General features: G+C 39.8%; 1 protein-coding gene across 1 annotated transcript in view; it reads left to right on the plus strand.

Annotated features, from left to right (window-relative positions):
* LOC109910167 (relaxin receptor 1-like) overlaps nt 1-21059 on the plus strand; it is an 86307-nt gene that overhangs the window by 52826 nt on the left and 12422 nt on the right. The window contains exons 4-15 of the mRNA XM_020509305.2: nt 9263-9368; nt 11110-11181; nt 12797-12868; nt 13065-13136; nt 13340-13411; nt 13615-13683; nt 13772-13843; nt 14118-14189; nt 14766-14837; nt 15010-15081; nt 15678-15749; nt 19180-19409. Coding sequence (XP_020364894.1) covers nt 9263-9368; nt 11110-11181; nt 12797-12868; nt 13065-13136; nt 13340-13411; nt 13615-13683; nt 13772-13843; nt 14118-14189; nt 14766-14837; nt 15010-15081; nt 15678-15749; nt 19180-19409 — 1053 coding nt within the window. The remainder of the gene's footprint in view (nt 1-9262; nt 9369-11109; nt 11182-12796; nt 12869-13064; nt 13137-13339; nt 13412-13614; nt 13684-13771; nt 13844-14117; nt 14190-14765; nt 14838-15009; nt 15082-15677; nt 15750-19179; nt 19410-21059) is intronic.

Consider the following 21059-nt stretch of genomic DNA (forward strand, 5'->3'; position numbering starts at 1 on the left):
ACGGTTCGTTCGGTTGTTTGTTATTTTGTTAGTTTGTTTCAGTGTTCATTCGTTTAATAAATTAAGAATGTACGCTTACCACGTTGCGCCTTGGTTTCCTCGTTAAGACGGACGTGACACCGTAGCGTACATGTAGATCTGTACGGCAGGACCAAATCGGAAAGATAGGTAGGAGCAAACCTATGTAGTGCTTTCAAGGTTATCAGTAAAACCTTGAAATCAGCCCTTGCCTTAACAGGAAGCCAGTGTAGGGAGGCTAGCACTGGAGTAATATGATCAAATTTTTGGGTTCTAGTCAGGATTCTAGCAGCCGTATTTAGCACTAACTGTAAGTTATTTTGTGCTTTATCCGAGTAGCCGGAAAGTAGAGCATTGCCGTAGTCTAACCTAGAAGTAACAAAAGCATGGATTAATTTTTCAGAAACTTTTTTGCAATGTTACATAGATGGAAAAAACCTGTCCCTGAAACAGTCTTGATATCTTAGTCAAAAGAGAGATCAGGGTCCAGAGTAACGCCGTGGTCCTTCAGTTTTATTTGAGACGACTGTACAACCATCAAGATTAATTGTCAGATTCAACAGAAGGTTATTACACACTCAGGTTTGAAAGGCCACACAAAGGTTTATTCATTGTTATTGTCTTGAAGTGATATGGTCATATGTATTTTTTTCAATGAACATTAGAGCAAAATGGTCATAAAATTATGATAGAATTGAATAATGAAAGGAGTCCTCCACTGTCTGGAGCAATATGCCTCCTTCAGTTGTTTTACCTTCAATAGGTCCCAAAATCTAATATTTTTCTCAAACTAACCATGTTCATTACTTTTGGGCATGGATATGAAGATGGATATTACTTCTCCGGGACACAATTATGTCTTTAGTTGTTGCCAATCAGTGCACAATGCAAAATGTCACGGCATCGGAAATGAGTTTTCATTATTAATAGACGATAAGAGAATCACATTTATGAGGCCTTTCATCAGATGTCCATATAACAGTCTGTGTATGATATGGGGTGTGCTCGCTCATCTACAATTAGTGCTCTTCAAAAGTATTTGACAGAAAAACACAATCCTAGTCCATTTGCTCCCTCCACATCCATTTCATTCACATTTCATTGTTATTTAAAAGCATGTTCTTTAATATAGTTTTATCAATCTGTCTACACTGATAGACTTTCCCTTCTGCAAATTTTCTCCGGAATCTGTTGTTAGTGGTGATTTTAGTATGTAAATCTTGGTGTGGCAAATTCAACATATTTTTTTATGCATTCCAGCAAAGCAACTACACAACACACAAAACTAAACAATACATAATAGTTGCACTATAATGGGAACAAACGGTGCCCACACACTGTTAGGACCTACATAAAGCTGTCCCAACAGCAGAGCTTTCCTTCAGCACCATGGAGTGAAATTAAACAAATCCTTGTGGATTTGTGTAAGTCGATAAGAGCTGCCTTCTCCTTCAATAATAACAAACGCCAAAATGAGTTTTGACTTTTGAACCATACACAAACATTATTACATTTATGTTAATTGAATTCATGATGTTTATTCTTATATCATTAACAATTAGCTCTAAGTATAAGCAAATGCAAGCAAAGGAGCTGCAACGAGGTAGGCCTATTCGTTCAGCACTTTAAAAATGGACCCGACAGAAATTCAAATAGATTCCTCCCGAGTGGTGCAGCGTTCTAAGTCACTACAGACCCGGGTTCGATCCCAGGCTGTGTCCCAGCCAGCCGCAACAGGACAGACATGAGGCCTCACACATTTGGCCCACCCTCTTCCTGGTTAGGTTTGGCTGTCCTAGAGGGTTTGGCTGGCCTGGATGTCCTTGTTCCATTGCGCTCTAGCGAATCCCTGTGGCGGGCCGGGTGCATGCCCTCTGACTTCGGTAGCCAGTTGTACTGTGTTTCCTCCGACACTTTGGTGCGGCTGGCTTCCAGGTTAAGCGAGCAGTGTGTCAAGAAGCAGTGCGGCTTGGCAGGGTCGCGTTTCGGAGGACGCATGGCTCTCAATGTTCGCCTCTCCTGAGTCTGTACGGGAGTTGCAGTGATGGGACAAGACTGTAACTACCAATTGGATATCACAAAACTGGGGAGAAAAAGTACAACATTTTTTTACAAAATAAATCAATTTAAAGAAATGTTCGTTCAGATAAATTCAGCAAGATGTTGAGGCCTCAACTTTACTCTTCTTTAATGTCACCACATAAATACACCACACAGATAGAGAGAGAGAAAGACTTGGCTAGCCTACCATTTAAATAATTTTATAAGGCGGTCTAAAAAGGAAGGAAAATACAATCATGAGAATCCACTTTTATATACAATACACTGACGCACAGACATAACAAACATCACAATATCAACTGGAATTACATGTGTCTATTACTGAACTTTTTGTTGAAAACAAATATTTGAATGGGAAAAGATTGTCACTGGCAAACATGGTTACAGACCAAACAACATTATATAGTATCTCCTCCTCGTCAAGAAAGCACATGCGCTAATTATAATACACAAAGTAAGCAAAACAATGAAATCCTTCCAACATTGCCTAAAATTATGAATAAGATACTAATGAGATAGGCCGATATAAGCAATAGGCCTATAACAATTGACATGTACAAACTATGGCATAAGGGAATGATGAGCGCATAAGAGGCAATCCGTAATTTCGATGAAGACATTAATTAGCAAGCTAAGATGGACATAGTCAATATTACTATTTGTTCAGCACTTTTGAAATGTACAGCAACAGAATTCAAAACATGGTTTAGCAATGCCTAATCTCCCGTGGGCAGATTATGTGTGTAGACCGAAGAATCTGCCGGCACTGAATGGGATGCATGAGATAATGAGATGCATTAGTTCTGGTTTGTGGGTTTTCGTCACTGGTTATTTGAACGTATCAGGATTGGGCGAAGGCGGTGCTTAAACGGATTCACCTTGAGTTCTTTGCATCTGCCCACACAGATCAGAAGGGGGGGGGGGGGTGCTTTAGCTGAGATTTTCCTTTTGGAGGGTGGAGACTTAGTTTTTGCAGGAACTCTCAATTTCTAACACATATGAACACAGATTTTAATCATGCAGGTTAACAAATTACACACAATTTGTGGAAAACTTGGTCATTTGGGGAATGGTAACACTGCACAGTCATTTTTGTTTTGGGGGGGGTACTTTTTACTCCTTTTTCTCCCCAATATCCAATTGGTAGTTACAGAGTGTGCAAAGCTGTCATCAAGGTAAAGGGTGGCTACTTTGAAGAATCTCAAATATAAAATATATTTAGATTTGTTTAACACTTTTTTAGTTCCTACATGATTCCATATGTGTTATTTCATAGTTTTGATGTCTTCACTATTATTCTACAATGTAGAAAAAAGTAAAAAATAAAGAAAAATCCTTGAATGAGTAGGTGTGTCCAAACTTTTGACTGGTACTGTACATCAGAAATTCATCCAAGAGAATACTGTAAATCTCCTTTAGTCATTTACATAAACCATGAGTATATAAAGTATTCATTACACAGTCATGGTAAAAGTATTTATTACACCGCCATGATACAAGTATTAATTACACGGCCATGATAAAAGTGTTTATTACACAACCATGATAAAAGTATTTATTACACAGCCATGATAAAAGTATTTATTACACAGCCATGATAAAAGTATTTATTACACAACCATGATAAAAGTATTTATTACACAACCATGATAAAAGTATTTATTACACAGCCATGATAAAAGTATTTATTACACAACCATGATAAAAGTATTTATTACACAACCATGATAAAAGTATTTATTACACAACCATGATAAAAGTATTTATTACACAGCCATGATAAAAGTATTTATTACACAGCCATGATAAAAGTATTTATTACACAACCATGATAAAAGTATTTATTACACAACCATGATAAAAGTATTTATTACACAGCCATTATAAAAGTATTCATTATACATCCATGATAAAAGTATTTATTACACAGCTATTATAAAAGTATTCATTATACATCCATGATACGCATTAATTAATGATGAGCTACTTAGAATATTACTATACTTAATGATGTATTTGACATAGCATATTTTAGTGAATGGTTAAACAGCCATGGGTGAGCAATGCCTTCGGGTTATATTTAGCTAATTCAATGAAATCACTCTGTATGGCTGGGGTAAGCCAGTAAAACATGAGGGTGTTGAACTGGCATCTGGATGGCAGGACAGTAAAACATGAGGGTGTTGAACTGGCATGTAGATGGCAGGGCAGTAAAACATGAGGGGGTTGAACTGGCATCTGGATGGCAGGGCAGTAAAACATGAGGGGGTTGAACTGGCAATTAGATGGCAGGGCAGTAAAACATGAGGGGGTTGAACTGGCATGTAGATGGCAGGGCAGTAAAACATGAGGGTGTTGAACTGGCATGTAGATTGCAGGGCAGTAAAACATGTGGGGGTTGAACTGGCATGTAGATGGCAGGGCAGTAAAACATGAGGGGGTTGAACTGGCATCTGGATGGCAGGGCAGTAAAACATGAGGGGGTTGAACTGGCAATTAGATGGCAGAGCAGTAAAACATGAGGGGGTTGAACTGGCATGTAGATGGCAGGGCAGTAAAACATGAGGGGGTTGAACTGGCATGTAGATGGCAGGGCAGTAAAACCTGATGGGGTTTAACTGGCATGTAGATGGCAGGGCAGTAAAACATGAGGGGGTTGAACTGGCATCTGGATGGAAGGGCAGTAAAACATGAGGGTGTTGAACTGGCATCTGGATGGCAGGGCAGTAACACATGAGGGTGTTGAACTGGCATCTGGATGGCAGGGCAGTAAAACATGAGGGTGTTGAACTGGCATCTGGATGGCAGGGCAGTAAAACATGAGGGTGTTGAACTGGCATGTAGATGGCAGGGCAGTAAAACATGAGGGTGTTGAACTGGCATGTAGATGGCAGGGCAGTAAAACATGAGGGGTTTGAACTGGCATCTGGATGGCAGGGCAGTAAAACAGGAGGGGGTTGAACTGGCATGTAGATGGCAGGGCAGTAAAACATGAGGGGTTTGAACTGGCATCTGGATGGCAGGGCAGTAAAACATGAGGGGGTTGAACTGGCAATTAGATGGCAGGCCAGTAAAACATGAGGGGGTTGAACTGGCATGTAGATGGCAGGGCAGTAAAACATGGGGGGGTTGAACTGGCATGTAGATGTCAGGGCAGTAAAACATGAGGGGGTTGAACAGGTATGTAGATGTCAGGGCAGTAAAACATGAGGGGGTTGAACTGGCATGTAGATGTCAGGGCAGTAAAACTTGAGGGGGTTGAACTGGCATGTAGATGGCAGGGCAGAAAAAATATGAGGGGATTGAACGGGCAAGGAGATGGCAGGGAAGTAAAACATGAGGGGATTGAACGGGCAAGGAGATGGCAGGGAAGTAAAATATGAGGGGATTGAACGGGCAAGGAGATGGCAGGGAAGTAAAACATGAGGGGATTGAACTGTCAAGGAGATGGCAGGGAAGTAAAACATGAGGGGATTGAACTGTCAAGGAGATGGCAGGGAAGTAAAACATGAGGGGATTGAACTGTCAAGGAGATGGATGGCAGGGAAGTAAAACATGAGGGGATTGAACTGTCAAGGAGATGGCAGGGAAGTAAAACATGAGGGGATTGAACTGTCAAGGAGATGGCAGGGAAGTAAAACATGAGGGGATTGAACTGTCAAGGAGATGGCAGGGAAGTAAAACATGAGGGGATTGAACTGGCAAGGAGATGGCAGGGCAGTAAAACATGAGGGGGTTGAACTGGCATGTAGATGGCAGGGCAGTAAAACATGAGGGGGTTGAACTGGCATCTGGATGGCAGGGCAGTAAAACATGAGGGGGTTGAACTGGCAATTAGATGGCAGAGCAGTAAAACATGAGGGGGTTGAACTGGCATGTAGATGGCAGGGCAGTAAAACATGAGGGGGTTGAACTGGCATGTAGATGGCAGGGCAGTAAAACCTGATGGGGTTGAACTGGCATGTAGATGGCAGGGCAGTAAAACATGAGGGGGTTGAACTGGCATCTGGATGGCAGAGCAGTAAAACATGAGGGTGTTGAACTGGCATCTGGATGGCAGGGCAGTAAAACATGAGGGTGTAGAACTGGCATCTGGATGGCAGGGCAGTAAAACATGAGGGTGTTGAACTGGCATCTGGATGGCAGGGCAGTAAAACATGAGGGTGTTGAACTGGCATCTGGATGGCAGGGCAGTAAAACAGGAGGGGGTTGAACTGGCATGTAGATGGCAGGGCAGTAAAACATGAGGGGTTTGAACTGGCATCTGGATGGCAGGGCAGTAAAACATGAGGGGGTTGAACTGGCAATTAGATGGCAGGGCAGTAAAACATGAGGGGGTTGAACTGGCATGTAGATGGCAGGGCAGTAAAACATGAGGGGTTTGAACTGGCATCTGGATGGCAGGGCAGTAAAACATGAGGGGGTTGTACTGGCAATTAGATGGCAGGGCAGTAAAACATGAGGGGGTTGAACTGGCATGTAGATGGCAGGGCAGTAAAACATGAGGGGGTTGAACTGGCATGTAGATGTCAGGGCAGTAAAACATGAGGGGGTTGAACTGGCAAGGAGATGGCAGGGAAGTAAAACATGAGGGGATTGAACGGGCAAGGAGATGGCAGGGCAGTAAAACATGAGGGAATTGAACTGTCAAGGAGATGGCAGGGAAGTAAAACATGAGGGGATTGAACTGTCAAGGAGATGGCAGGGAAGTAAAACATGAGGGGATTGAACTGACAAGGAGATGGCAGGGCAGTAAAACATGAGGGGATTGAACTGGCAAGGAGATGGCAGGGCAGTAAAACATGAGGGGATTGAACTGGCAAGGAGATGGCAGGGAAGTAAAACATGAGGGGATTGAACGGGCAAGGAGATGGCAGGGAAGTGAAACATGAGGGGATTGAACTGTCAAGGAGATGGCAGGGAAGTAAAACATGAGGGGATTGAACTGTCAAGGAGATGGCAGGGCAGTAAAACATGAGGGGATTGAACTGTCAAGGAGATGGCAGGGCAGTAAAACATGAGGGGATTGAACTGGCATGTAGATGGCAGGGCAGTAAAACATGAGGGGGTTGAACTGGCTGGTGGATGACAGGGCAGTAAAACATGTGGGGATTGAACGGGCAAGTGGATGGTAGGGCAGTAAAACATGTGGGGGTTGAACTGGCAATTAGATGGCCAGGGTTTCAGATCCAAGGTACGTGCTCTTAGTATCTCCAGAGCCGCGGCACTGCAGCTGACCCTTCAACTGACCCTGTGCTCCTCCCACATGTGTGAGTTAGTTGTTTGAAACCCTGTTGTGTACTGTAAGGTCAAAGGTAGAACAACTATACTAACTTTACATGTTGACGAAAACTTACTGAACTATACTAACTTTGCATGTAGCCAAATGTACCGACTGAAGCAAAGTTTTGATATAGCAACTGCTTCACTCCAATTCACCTGATGTCCCTAATATCCAATTCTGACATTCAGATGTCTTCATTTATTTAAGTTTGTGGTTCTGGAACTGAATATTACAGGCCAGATGGAAGTCTAGCGGTTTCGAATGGTCCATTTGTGCTGCCTCCCAGAGGCATTAAGACAGTGCTTTAAACAGATGTGGATTAGTCAGAAATCTCCTCGCTAGAACATTCCTAAAATGTCCTTATTTAGTTTCGGAATAATGCAATTTAATTTTAACCACGACTGACATGCTATCAGATAACAAGCAATAAGCGTTTCCTGATTGAATAAACAGGTTTGTTTTCTTCCAAGACTGTGCATATAATCCTTTGATTATGTCCAATGTTCTCTGAAATGTCTTTGTTACAGAGTTACAGGTTTTCAATCCATTAGTAGCTTTATTGTTAGTAGGACAGAGGTCACTGATAAGAACATTTTAAAATAGCATATTTCCCATTAGATGTCATTCTTCCTACAGATGTTTCTTTCTTTGAACATCAGAACATGATTCAAATGTGTCCTCAACAGTACATCAATATTAGACTGCTGATTTTCATTCTTCCCTTAATTTAGTCATGACACAATATAAGTGTACTCTATGACACTGATCAAAAAAACATCTAGTAATGAAAAAGGAAATCAACACTACAGAACTTGAAGACGTGATTTGAATACCCTTGATATTTTAATATTCCCATTCCTTTATGCCTGATTATAATTCCCCTCAAATATATAGGATTTTTTTCTGATGATATCCACTTTACTGTATCCTATATCAAGCATGGTCCCTTATCCATTTAAAAATGTCCTGCCGGAACCTGGACTTCTTGTCTTTGGCAAATAATACCTAAACTACTCACATAATCACAGTCATCCTCTCTATTCCTGGAACCTCCGAGTCAGCCTCTGACATGAGGCCCCAATTCAATCGATTGCAGCTTCGCATTGTTTCTCTGTGGCCGTTTGTAACGGTGTTGAGATTGTGCCGTAACCTCATTCCACATCTTGAAATGTCTCCGCTAGTGCTATCAAATTGGTACCTTTTCGGTGGAGTAATGGGCAAATACGTTGTCTGGCAGGGGGTCACGCGTTTGCGATGCAGAAGGTCTCTGATTTTAGCCTTTGTAAGAACACTGTGACCCCCTGTAAGCAAAACTACAAAGCAAGCACACGTCACGTGTCTCTAACGTACATAGGCAGTGATTAAGACTGGTCCCTGATGCTCTCCTATGTCTCTCGGATCTTATTTTTTTAATTAGTTCACTGTTGATACAATCCCAAAATGTTTTGTATGTCAGCAGTCAAAAACTTGAAAGTCTAATGTCTTGCCTATGCATTTTGAGACTGTATCAACAGTGGGTGGACTAATTAAGAAAATACCGAAAGATAGTTTGTGAGTGGATTTTCCCTTTAACGCTAGTTCTATAACAACAATTTTGTCCAAATTCCTTGTTGTCATTTATTTTCATTGCTATCTTTTTTTGGTCCAGTATGACTCGTGGATGTGCATCAGACACAGGAGGCTGCTGAGAGGAGGACAACTCATAATAATGTCTGGAACTGAGCGAATGGAATGTCATCAAACACATGGAAACCATGTGTTGGATGTATTTGATACAATTCCACAAATTCGTATCCAGCCATTACCACGAGCCAGTCCTCCCCAATTAAGGTGCCACCAACCTCCTCTGGCATTAGACAATAACATATTCTTCCTCTGTCTTCTATCTTCCTCCTCCAGTGCTGGGGGCTGTTCCAGAGCCGTGCCAGTGCAGAGACCTGGAGCTGGACTGTGACGGTGCCCAGTTTCACCATGTCCCAGCAGTGTCCATTAACGTCACCATGATGTGAGTTGACACACACACACACACCTTTGAGGAGTTCATAAATAATATGCACACAATGACACTCACTCACACACACACACACACCTGATAGCCTTCTTCGTTGAGACATTTGCATCTGACTGGAAGTGTGCATACTTTCTTCTGTTTCTCCTGTGAATTGGAAGAGAAAAAGGATTTAAACAAAGTGTCTCGCTCAGTTAGCTAATGAGTGTCTTGATGGAAGTTTGTTTGTGGAGGTTGGTTTAAGTCCTAGGGCTGTTCTCTGCTGTACTGGAACAGTCTTTTTGACAGAGGAAAATGAGACTTGAATCTCTTTACTGAAGCCTGCTGAAGCTTACTGAAGCCTACTGGAATATCTTTACTGAAGCCGTCTAAAGCCCACTGAAGCCTACTCGAATATCTTTACTGAAGCCGACTAAAGCCTACTGGAATCTCTTTACAGAAGACTACTAAAGCCTACTGAAGCCTACTCGAATATCTTTACTGAAGCCTACTGAAGCCTACTGGAATCTCTTTACTGAAGCCTAATAAAGCCTACTGGAATCTCTTTACTGAAGCTGAATGAAGGCCACTGGAATGTCTTTACTGAAGCTGAATGAAGGCCACTGGAATCTCTTTACTGAAGCCTAATAAAGCCTATTGGAATATATTTACTGAAGCCTACTAAAGCATACTGAAGCCTACCAAAACCTACTGGAATCTCTTTATTTAAGCCTACTGAAGCATAGTAAAGCCTACTGGAATATCTTTACTGAAACCTATTGAAGCCTATTGGAATCTCTTTACTGAAGCCTACTAAAGCCTACTGGAATCTCTTTGTTGAAGCCTACTAAAGCCTACTGGAATCTCTTTACTGAAGCCTACTAAAACCTACTGGAATGTGAGACAAACTGAAGGTAAGGATATGATTATTACAAAATGTATTTATAACAAGATGATGTAAAATATACATCATCATTTCAATTCATGCATTATGCAAAAGAATGACAACAATAACCATACATTATCACAAGGAGCTCGCCCTTTCTCAGTCTCACAATAGTATGTCTCCCTATCATATTGGCCCTACATTGTTTAGATAATGGCCCATTTGGGCCCCATATTTCTCATCCTTCCATATTGGGGACATCCAGTTCCACTTGACTATTCATCAACAAAACAATGTGTTGTTTGTTTGCTTGATGGGTAAACCTCGAAGGCCCAATTTGCATGCAGAATAATTCAATTATGTCAATTGCTTATCATCACCGCCTATTCCTTCTCCAATTGGCTCAGCTTTCATCAAGGTGCTGCAGACTACTGCAGCATCCTTCACATTGTTCATTTTCAATTAAAATGCTTTCTTCACTAATTCAAAGTGTATCTCCGTAAACTCGGGTAAACGTGGCCATAGTGCTAATCGAGGTGGAATGAGCTTAGATAACGATTCAACTACAAATGTCAACATTATGCATTATCTCTGTCACTCCATAAAGACAGATATTCCTCTTCTGTTTAGAATAATGATGTGTTTTATCACCAGTCCCATTTGAAACATAATTGGAAGATTGTTTGCATTTGGGACAACGTGTGATCAAATAGAAACCTTAAACAGACACTGGACCGAGAACATAGATGGAAAAAATTGATCAAAGGTTTTGGTCTTTTTTAATTGACACAGTATTGTTTGGTGGCACGATGTTATGTTTATGACATTTTTTATTTTACCTAATCGACCTTATGAACTATTCACATCTCACAGGTCACTGCAAAGGAACCGACTCCGGATATTGAATGGTGACATATTCTATAAGTACCAGAGTCTTCAGAAATTGTAAGTTGTCAATACATTTATTTTTAAAAATGTATCCAGGCAAGAGAAGTCACTTGGTTGTAGACTGCTAGTGAAGCATTCAGTCATTCAGAAATAATTTTGTTAGCACTTCAAAAACACACACTGATAGACCAACCTGTCAAGTCCACTGTGACAGACATGGACATAATTCTAAGCATTGTTTGTCCCCTTTTGATGCTTTTGATGGCCAAAACAAGCTTACAAAGGATGTTTTATCAAGACACACCTTTGGATGATGGTTGTGAGGAAAGTGGACTTTCACAATTGTTCACCACATCATTCAGTCTCTCTTGTGGTGCCTGAAACATATTGGCATCATGGAAGTAGTAGAGCGAGGAGGAGACTGAACACATGCCTCATAGACTGCCAAGAACTATCTATCGAATAAAGTCAGCTTTGTAGTATTGTTTGGGTAATCTTTCATTCGAGCGTTGCTTGCAATTTTCTTTTTCTTATAAAAAAAATGTTATCAAACCAAATATCATGAAAGTATGTACCAATTGGTATTTTTATTTTGTTGTTCTAATCTACAGCGAGTCATTTTTATTTCGTTTTTATGTATAAAATAGCAGGACAGTTGATGCTATGGTTCATTCTATTCATTCTATTGAAAAGCACTTCAATGGAGGAAATCTTCTGTCAGCTGCTTTCACAACCATGCCAAAATCCTCATCTCGCTTGACAGCTTGCCAAAAAGATTCCTCAGCACTGTAAACATTGCCTGTCTGTTCTATTTAGCGGTATTGCAAGCTAAATTGGAAAGGCTAAATACGACACCTGACAGAAAACACCATTTTGGGTGGGTTGATCAACCTGTGATCTAAACTTCGTCTGAAGTGCAGTTCATGTTAGAAATGTGAGGCTTCTGTACTTGTTGTAACTTGTTGTAATATGTTGTAACTTGTTGTAACTTGTTGTAACATGTTGTAACATGTTGTAACTTGTTGTAACTTGTTGTAACATGCTGTAACTTGTTGTAACATGTTGTAACTTGTTGTAACTTGCTGTAACTTGTTGTAACTTGTTGTAACTTGTTGTAACATGTTGTAACTTGTTGTAACATGTTGTAACTTGTTGTAACATGCTGTAACTTGTTGTAACTTGTTGTAACATGTTGTAACATGCTGTAACTTGTTGTAACTTGTTGTAACATGCTGTAACTTGTTGTAACTTGTTGTAACTTGTTGTAACATGTTGTAACTTGTTGTAACATGTTGTAACTTGTTGTAACATGCTGTAACTTGTTGTAACTTGTTGTAACATGTTGTAACATGCTGTAACTTGTTGTAACTTGTTGTAACATGCTGTAACTTGTTGTAACATGTTGTAACTTGTTGTAACATGCTGTAACTTGTTGTAACTTGTTGTAACATGTTGTAACATGCTGTAACTTGTTGTAACTTGTTGTAACATGTTATAACTTGTGGTAATATGCTGTAACTTGTTGTATCATTGTTGTTACTTGTTGTAACTCTTTGTAACGTGTTGTAACATGTTGTAACTTGTTGTAACGTGTTATCCATTGTGGCAGTTGTTCTCCTCAACACACAAATTCTATGAATTTTTTTAACATACTTCTAACATACTACTTCAGATATCTACAACATAACAGAATCCGAGCTGTGAGCCCTAATGCATTCAGAGGACTGTACAATCTAACAAGACTGTGAGTTCATTATATTCATCCATCCGTGCAATTGACAGTGTTATGTTGAACTTTGTTATTGATCAAACAACTAAGTCCTTCATAATGAATGTTGTTGATTTAAGTTGAATGAATGTTGTTGAAATAAAGGGTAAATAATTCCTATGAATTGTTTCAGAGAACCGTGCGCATTTAAAATCAGTATTCTCTGCCTCAGATATTTAAGCTACAACAAGATATCCATCCTGATGCCTGGGGTGTTCCAAGATCTACACAAACTGGAGTGGTTGTAGGTTTTCCTTACTGGCACATTCTGTATATCCTGTGTGCCAATATAGACATACTGCTAACATAAATGGAACAAAGACATCACATTTTTAGACAGCCTTCAGCAAAAAAGCTTGTATCGCTGCAGTTTCCTCTGAACCAATGCTCAGCCAAATACTTCACTTAATAAAAGAGCTGAAAATAAACTTTACCCTCTGGTTGTAGGATCCTTGAAAACAACAGTATCCATCAGATATCCCCCACAACCTTTTCAGGCTTGCGCTCCTTGGTACTCCTGTGAGTTTCATTTCTACCTCTACCTTCTTGAGTTGGTCTTGTTTTGCTTTTACCCTCTAAGAAGTTATTTCATATGCACTTAATTGAAGTGCCCCAGTATTTTTAAGGGCCTATTTGATATGCTTACGTATATTGGCGGAGTGTTGTTTTCTTTGATCGGCACAAAAATCAGACCGCTCTTGTTTTGTTGTATTGGTTCACAGGGTTTTGTTGAACAACGCTCTGACAATGCTGGATGACATCTGCCTGGAAATGCCAAGACTTAACTGGCTGTAAGTTTGGAAGTCAGCAAATCAAAGAGCTTTGTTATCGGCATGATATTAATTTTAAATATGTTTTTGTGCACTTGTGTGTCTCCAGGGACATGGAGGGGAATCAAATCGAAAGTGTTGGAAACGTAACATTCTGGTCATGCAACATGATGACTGTGCTGTAAGTGTGACTTAATACATTTCAATCTTCAGAATAGATTCTGTTTTTCCCCCCATCTGTGTCCTTGGCTTTCTCAGTAGGCGATAACCCATTACAATCCCAAATATCAACAGCAATTTGTTTCCACAAGGGGTTCTAAATATTAGACCCAAAAGCAACACTCTTGTTTAATTGCTTTTAGAACCAACAGAGAAGATGAGGGGAATAAAGTAAGAAAATTGCTTTCTCTGTTTTATATTTCTTGTTTTGACCGTCTTTCTTCAACTCTTTCTAGCGTCCTACAGAGTAACAGAATCAGTCACATACATGAACAGGCTTTTTCATTTCTGCAAAAACTCGGGGAATTGTAAGTTATTTATGTTTTGTTTGCCTCAGACATGAAATTGCATGACATCTTCCTTTATCATCCCCAGACACGCAGTGGTATTGCACATCTTCATCTATTCCACTGACTTTTTGAAGAATTTAGATACTACCATATTATTAGTAAAGACTGTACTATAAATATACAGTGCAGTACAGGGCTGAAATTTATTGCAACCCAAAATGTGCCCGAATAGGAAAACAACATGTTCCCAAGCCAAGAAGATGTTCATTATGATTTATATTTTATGCGTTTTGGTTAATCCTAGTATTTATCCTAACATGCTTTTCCACTGGTATCCGGATTTGCAGAACAGTGGGGAGTCTTGGAGTGTCTCCAATATACGCATACACATAACCATGTTAGTCATGGTGAACACAAATATGTGGTGCATCTAGCTTAACACAATGCTTATCAAGTAGACTAATGGATTCCAGGAATTTATCATTAACATGAATGGGAACACAGCATGCATGTGTGATTAGGTGGTCATGTCAGCCATGTAAACCTTATGTAAGTTTCATATGTTGTTTCCAATAAATAGCTTTGTCTCCACAGAGATCTATCCAGCAACAGACTCCTGGCAATCCCTCCCAATCTCTTTGTTCATCTGGGAGATTTACTACAGCTGTGAGTCAGATCCACACTCGAATCTATGCACAAACGTTCTTTTAAACGTTCTTCTTGCACTTAAGATATACACATACAGCTATGGTGCTATAGTTATTGTTGGATATTATGTCTAATGATTGATGCTAAAGTTATTGTTGGATATTATATCTAATGATTGATGCTCTTACAGAAACATCTCGTATAACCCTATCGCGGATCTGCAAATTGACCACTTTGATAACTTGCATAAATTGAAATCATTGTAAGTAGCCTGTATGTTTTTCACTGCTCACTTTGTGAATGAATGTCACACTTGAGAGGGGATCCATTAGTAGTAATATCAGGTGCAGAAAATCTACATAATATATATTTTTTAAATAAAAAATTTCCAACCACAAGAACATGTGTGTACAGTTAGCACATCCTCCCTCTACATCCCTTTCTGTGGCTCTTTCAGACTAACTAAAAATCCATCCATCTATTTAACTCATTTCAATTACATACACTATATAATCATATCCCCTGATGATGCACTTTTTCAATTTGCACCCTATCATACAAGAGAATTATGTGGCACTTAACATGTAATTTGCGTATTATGTGTTCAATGTATTATCGTATTGGAACAGAGTGCACTTACTGGCCCACACATCAGGAATTCCCTCATTCACACATATCAAGAAAGAAAACAAATAGCATTGTAGGTAATATATCAAAGCTTATCATCAAAAGCACTTTGTGAAAGACCAACAATTTTGTGGAAAGAGCGTTGCAAAGAGGGCCTCTGAAATTCAAATATTTGGTTTTGTTTGTTTTTCTATGTAAGCTCCTAAGGGGAACAACTTTTTTTTTTTTTAGGAGCATAGAGGGAATTGAGATAGGGAACATACAGCGAAGGATGTTTGAACCACTCAAACACTTGACCCATATGTGAGTAATTCGTTCAATTTGTTTCATCGTAAAGATTTGGGATGTGTATTTGAAGATCAATCCCAAATTAAACTTTGGACACTTTTTTATGACTGATTTGTGATGAATGTTGTGGTAAGTTGTTTAAAAAGCATTATTTCTGGAATAAAATACAAAATGCATACAAAACAAATCAAACGTTTGGACACCTACTCATTCAAGGGTTTTTCTTCATTTTTACTATTTTCTACATTGTAGAATAATAGTGAAGACATCAAAACTATGAAATAATATGGAAGCATGTAGTAACCAAAAAAGTGTTAAACAAATCTAAATCTATTTTAGATTTTAGATTCTTCAAAGTAGCCACCCTTAGCCTTGATGACAGCTTTGCACACTCTTAGCATTCTCTCAACCAGCTTCATGAGGTAGGCACCTGGAATGCATTTCAATTAACAGGTGTGCTTTGTTAAAAGTTAATTTAAAGGAATTTCTTTCCTTCTTATTGCGTTTGAGCCAATCAGTTGTGTTGTGACAAGGTAGGGGTGGTATACAGAAGATAGCTCTATTTGGTAAAAGTCCATATTATGGCAAGAACAGCTCAAATAAGCAAAGAGAAACGACAGTCCATCCATTACTTTAAGACATGAAGGTCAGTCAATCTGGAAAATGTCAAGAACTTTAAATGTTTCTTCAAATGCAGTCGCAAAAACCATCAAGCGCTATGATGAAACTGGCTCTCGTGAGGACCGCCACGGGAAAGGAAGACCCAGAGTTACCTCTGCTGCAGAAGATACGTTAATTAGAGTTACCAGCCTCAGATTGCAACCCAAATAAATGCTTCACAGAGTCCAATTAAAAGACACATCTCAACATTAACTGTTCAGAGGAGACTGTGTGAATCAGGCCTTCATGGTCGAATTGCTGAAAATAAACCACGACTAAAGGACATCAATAAGAAGAAGACTTGACTGGGCCATGAAACATGAGCAATGGACATTAGACTGGTGGAAATCTGTCCTTTGGTCTGATGTGTCCAAATTTGCATTTTTTTGGTTCCAACCGGTGTTTCTTTGTGAGATGCAGAGTAGGTGAACGGATGATCTCCACATGTGTGGTTCCCACCGTGAAGCATGGAGTAGCAGGTGTGATGTTTTGGGAGTGCTTTGCTGGTGACACTGTCAGTGACTTATTTACATTTCAAGGCACACTTAACCAGCATGGCTACCACAGCATTCTGGAGCGATCTGGTTTGCGCTTAGTGGGACTGTCATTTATTTTTCAACAGCACAATGACCCAACCCACCTTGAGGCTGTGTAAGGGCTATTTGACCAGGAAGGAGAGTGATAGAGTGCTGCATCAGATGACCTGGGCGCTATAATCACCTAACCTCAACCCAATTGAGATGGTTTGGGATGAGTTGGACATCAGAGTGAAGGAAAAACAGCACACAAGTGCTCAGTATATGTGGGAACTCCTGCAAGATTGTTGGAAAAGCATTCCAGGTGAAGCTGGTTGGGAGAATGCCAAGAGTGTGCAAAGTTGTCATCAAGGCAAAGGGTGGCTACTTTGAAGAATCTCAAATATTAAATATTTTTGGATTTGTTTAACACATTTTTGGTTGTTACATGATTCCATATGTGTTATTTAATAGTTTTGATGTTTTCACTATTATTCTACAATGTAGAAATTAAAGAAAGAAAACCCCTTGAATGAGTAGGTGTGCCCAAACTTTTGACTGGTACTGTACTTTCCCATACGTACTTTCTATTGCAAACATTTCTTAGTCAATCTGGCCCCTTATCTGAAGCTTGAATGTCCACTCCCAACTGTATGATCCCAACTGTGCATTACATCACATACAGTGCTTTCAGAAAGTATTCACACCCATTGACTTTCAGGATTTTGATTATACAGCCTGAATTTAATTTGTAATTTTTTTAAATGTAATGAATGCTGAAATGTATTCAACCCCTTAGTTACTGTATGTCAAGCCTAAATAAGTTCAGAAGTAAAAATGTGCTTAACAAATCACATAATAAGATTCATGGACTCACTCTGTGTGCAATAATAGTGTTTAACATGACTACCTCATCTCTGTACACCACACATACAATTATCTGTGAAGTCCATCAGTCGAGCAGTGAATTTCAAACACAGATTCAACCAGACCAGGGAGGTTTTCCAATGCCTCATAAAGAAGGGCACCTATTGGATTTTTAAAAAAGCAGACATTAAATATTCCTATGAGCATGGTAAATGTATTAATTCCACTTTGAATGGTGTATTAATAAACCCAGTCACAACAAAGACACAGGTGTCCTTTCTAACTCAGTTGCTAGAGAGGAGGGAAACATGAGGCCAATGGTAATAATGTCATAATAATGATGTATATTTTGTCTCTCTGTGTTTCATAATTTTCTTTCATTTCACAAGAGGCTGATTGTAATCTCACCGGAGAAAGCATCCGAGTGAGTGAAACAGCGCCCCTCCGTCTCTGTATGTGTAGGCCATCTATCTGATGCTGTCTGGTCAAAAACAGTATGACATTGTTGCCGCCCATAGCATTGAATGCAAGGGAAGCCAACGAGCATTTGGCCTAAAATAATAGCCAATCAGCTAAACTGAATGAGCTCAACTGTGGTGTGTGATTACTTTCTGAAGGCACTCTATATACTTGTGAGTAAGGTCATCCCAAAACACAAAATACAGGTCCATTCTGAGATTCACTGAAAACCAAATACTCCTGCCATATGCAGCACAACTTTGTGTCACATACTTTTTTGGCCAGCTTCTGTGCAACCTTTGGATGGGCACTATCCCCTATCCTGATAGGGGCCCTGAAACCATCCCTAATCGCTACACTCTACACATGTGTAGATCACAAAGGACATGCTACAGATGTAGGATCTTAATTTGATCACTCTGTCAAATGAGAACTTACCTGCAATGCAGGAAATGTAAAACTTGTAGTGCATTTCAGGTTTAAAAAGACTTCTGAAGTTTATTATTTCCACTTTGACATTTCAGTCTTGATTTTCCCTTATGGAAAATGTATCAACCCCTTCAAAAATGTCCAATAATCCACATAATAATTCACATTTCCTGTTGCTGCAGGATAATTTTTCTGCTGTAGAAAACTGTCTCAAATTAAGATTCTACATGTGTGGTTGTCAGTAATGTGGCAGAAATGCCACCTAGCATATTAAAGCTCAAAGTAGAGATAACTCCCATGTTGCTTATACCTGTCAATTTATTAAAGATCATGAACTGCCTAGAGGCTAGGGGTTGAGGCTAAAGACTAGGGGCTAGAGAGTGGCCTAGAGGCTATAGGCTAGGGTAAGAGACTAGGGGCTAGAGGCTAGGGGGTAGAGCTCAGGGGCTAGGGATTGTTTTTGGACAGTGTCCCTCTTTCATCCTGTTCATTGATTTCTCTCCTGTTGTGTTTAGTTACTTTAAGAAGTTCCAGTACTGTGGGTACGCCCCTCATGTGCGCAGCTGCAAGCCCAACACGGATGGTATCTCCTCCTTCGAGGACCTCCTGGCTAACATTGTCCTGAGGGTCTTCGTCTGGGTGGTGTCGGCCACCACGTGCTTCGGCAACATCTTTGTCATCTGCATGCGCTCCTACATCCGATCGGAGAATAAGCTCCATGCCATGTGTATAATCTCCTTGTGTTGTAAGAAACAGCTTTCAGATCTTTCAACTCAGGCCTCCATTCAATTGATTTCAGATAAAGGAAAACCTTACTACAGCTTCATTCAGAATGTTTACTCTGTATCGTAAGGGAAGGTGAGGTTTCAGCTTCATTCAGAATGTTTACTCTGTATCATAAGGGAAGGTGAGGTTTCAGCTTCATTCAGAATGTTTACTTTGTATCATAAGGGAAGGTTTCAGCTTCATTCAGAATGTTTACTCTGCATCATAAGGGAAGGTTTCAGCTTCATTCAGAATGTTTACTCTGTATCATAAGGGAAGGTTTCAGCTTCATTCAGAATGTTTACTCTGTATCATAAGGGAAGGTTTCAGCTTCATTCAGAATGTTTACTCTGTATCATAAGGGAAGGTGAGGTTTCAGCTTCATTCAGAATGTTTACTCTGTATCATAAGGGAAGGTGAGGTTTCAGCTTCATTCAGAATGTTTACTCTGTATCATAAGGGAAGGTGAGGTTTCAGCTTCATTCAGAATGTTTACTTTGTATTGTAAGGGAAGGTTTCAGCTTCATTCAGAATGTTTACTCTGTATCATAAGGGAAGGTTTCAGCTTCATTCAGAATGTTTACTCTGTATCATAAGGGAAGGTGAGGTTTCAGCTTCATTCAGAATGTTTACTTTGTATTGTAAGGGAAGGTATGAGCTTCATTCAGAATGTTTAATCTGTATCATAAGGGAAGGTGAGGTTTCAATTTCATTTAGAATGTTTACTCTGTTTCCTAAGGGAAGGTGAGGTTTCACTCCAATATCCAAGGACAATGTCCAAGAGAGGGACAACTTCCGGGGTGTCGATTAAAATGTGAACATCACAGATACAGAGTGAACATTCTTAGTGAACCCTCAGTGCAGGTTTCCTTGATCCGCAAACAATTGAATTGGGGTCTTTAGCTTTAATATGCAGGTTTATTTATTTATTGAACTGTCGACAATCGCAGTGACCACCACTGAACCATTAGTACATAGTATGTTAATGTTGTACTACCCTAGGAGTCAGAGGGAGTCAACATTACATAGCTACATTTCATGTCTTTATGCCTTTGCTACAAGTCAGGCCCACATTTTTGCTCAATTAAACTAGATTTGTCACAGATACCGTGATGCAGGGAACGAGAGACATATTCATGTCTTAGTCCCTTGGAAGTCAGTGGGATAGCTAGATTGCCTGACTTGCCCCTGTCTGTGTGCCCTACACTGTAAGACACACCTTTCTGTTCAATTGAACTAGATAGACAATAATATGTTTAGGACTTATCCCTGTGAAGATCAGAATGGGTTTGGAAATCTGCCATGCTTCACACTGTAATGTGTCAGATGAAAAATGCTTTTTGACATGCACATTTGCTACCTTTTCGTATCAAAGGATGTGCAATGACATGGTCTAGCGCTATGTTATACAATGAGTCACTAAATGTTGTAATAGACAGAGCCTAGTGTCATTTACTGAGGGGAAGTGTGAGCGGTAAATATGTAGCCAGATAAATTCATCTTGGACCAAAATGATGTATTTAATTTACGTCAGAAATTTCAGTTCGATAAAAAATTTTGTTTGATTTTGTTGCACAAATATTTCATCTCTATGTTAATGGATGGCTTACTGAAAAAGGGGACATCTCAG

The sequence above is a fragment of the Oncorhynchus kisutch genome, linkage group LG19 (genome assembly GCF_002021735.2).
Source record: "Oncorhynchus kisutch isolate 150728-3 linkage group LG19, Okis_V2, whole genome shotgun sequence".
NCBI lineage: Eukaryota > Metazoa > Chordata > Actinopteri > Salmoniformes > Salmonidae > Oncorhynchus > Oncorhynchus kisutch.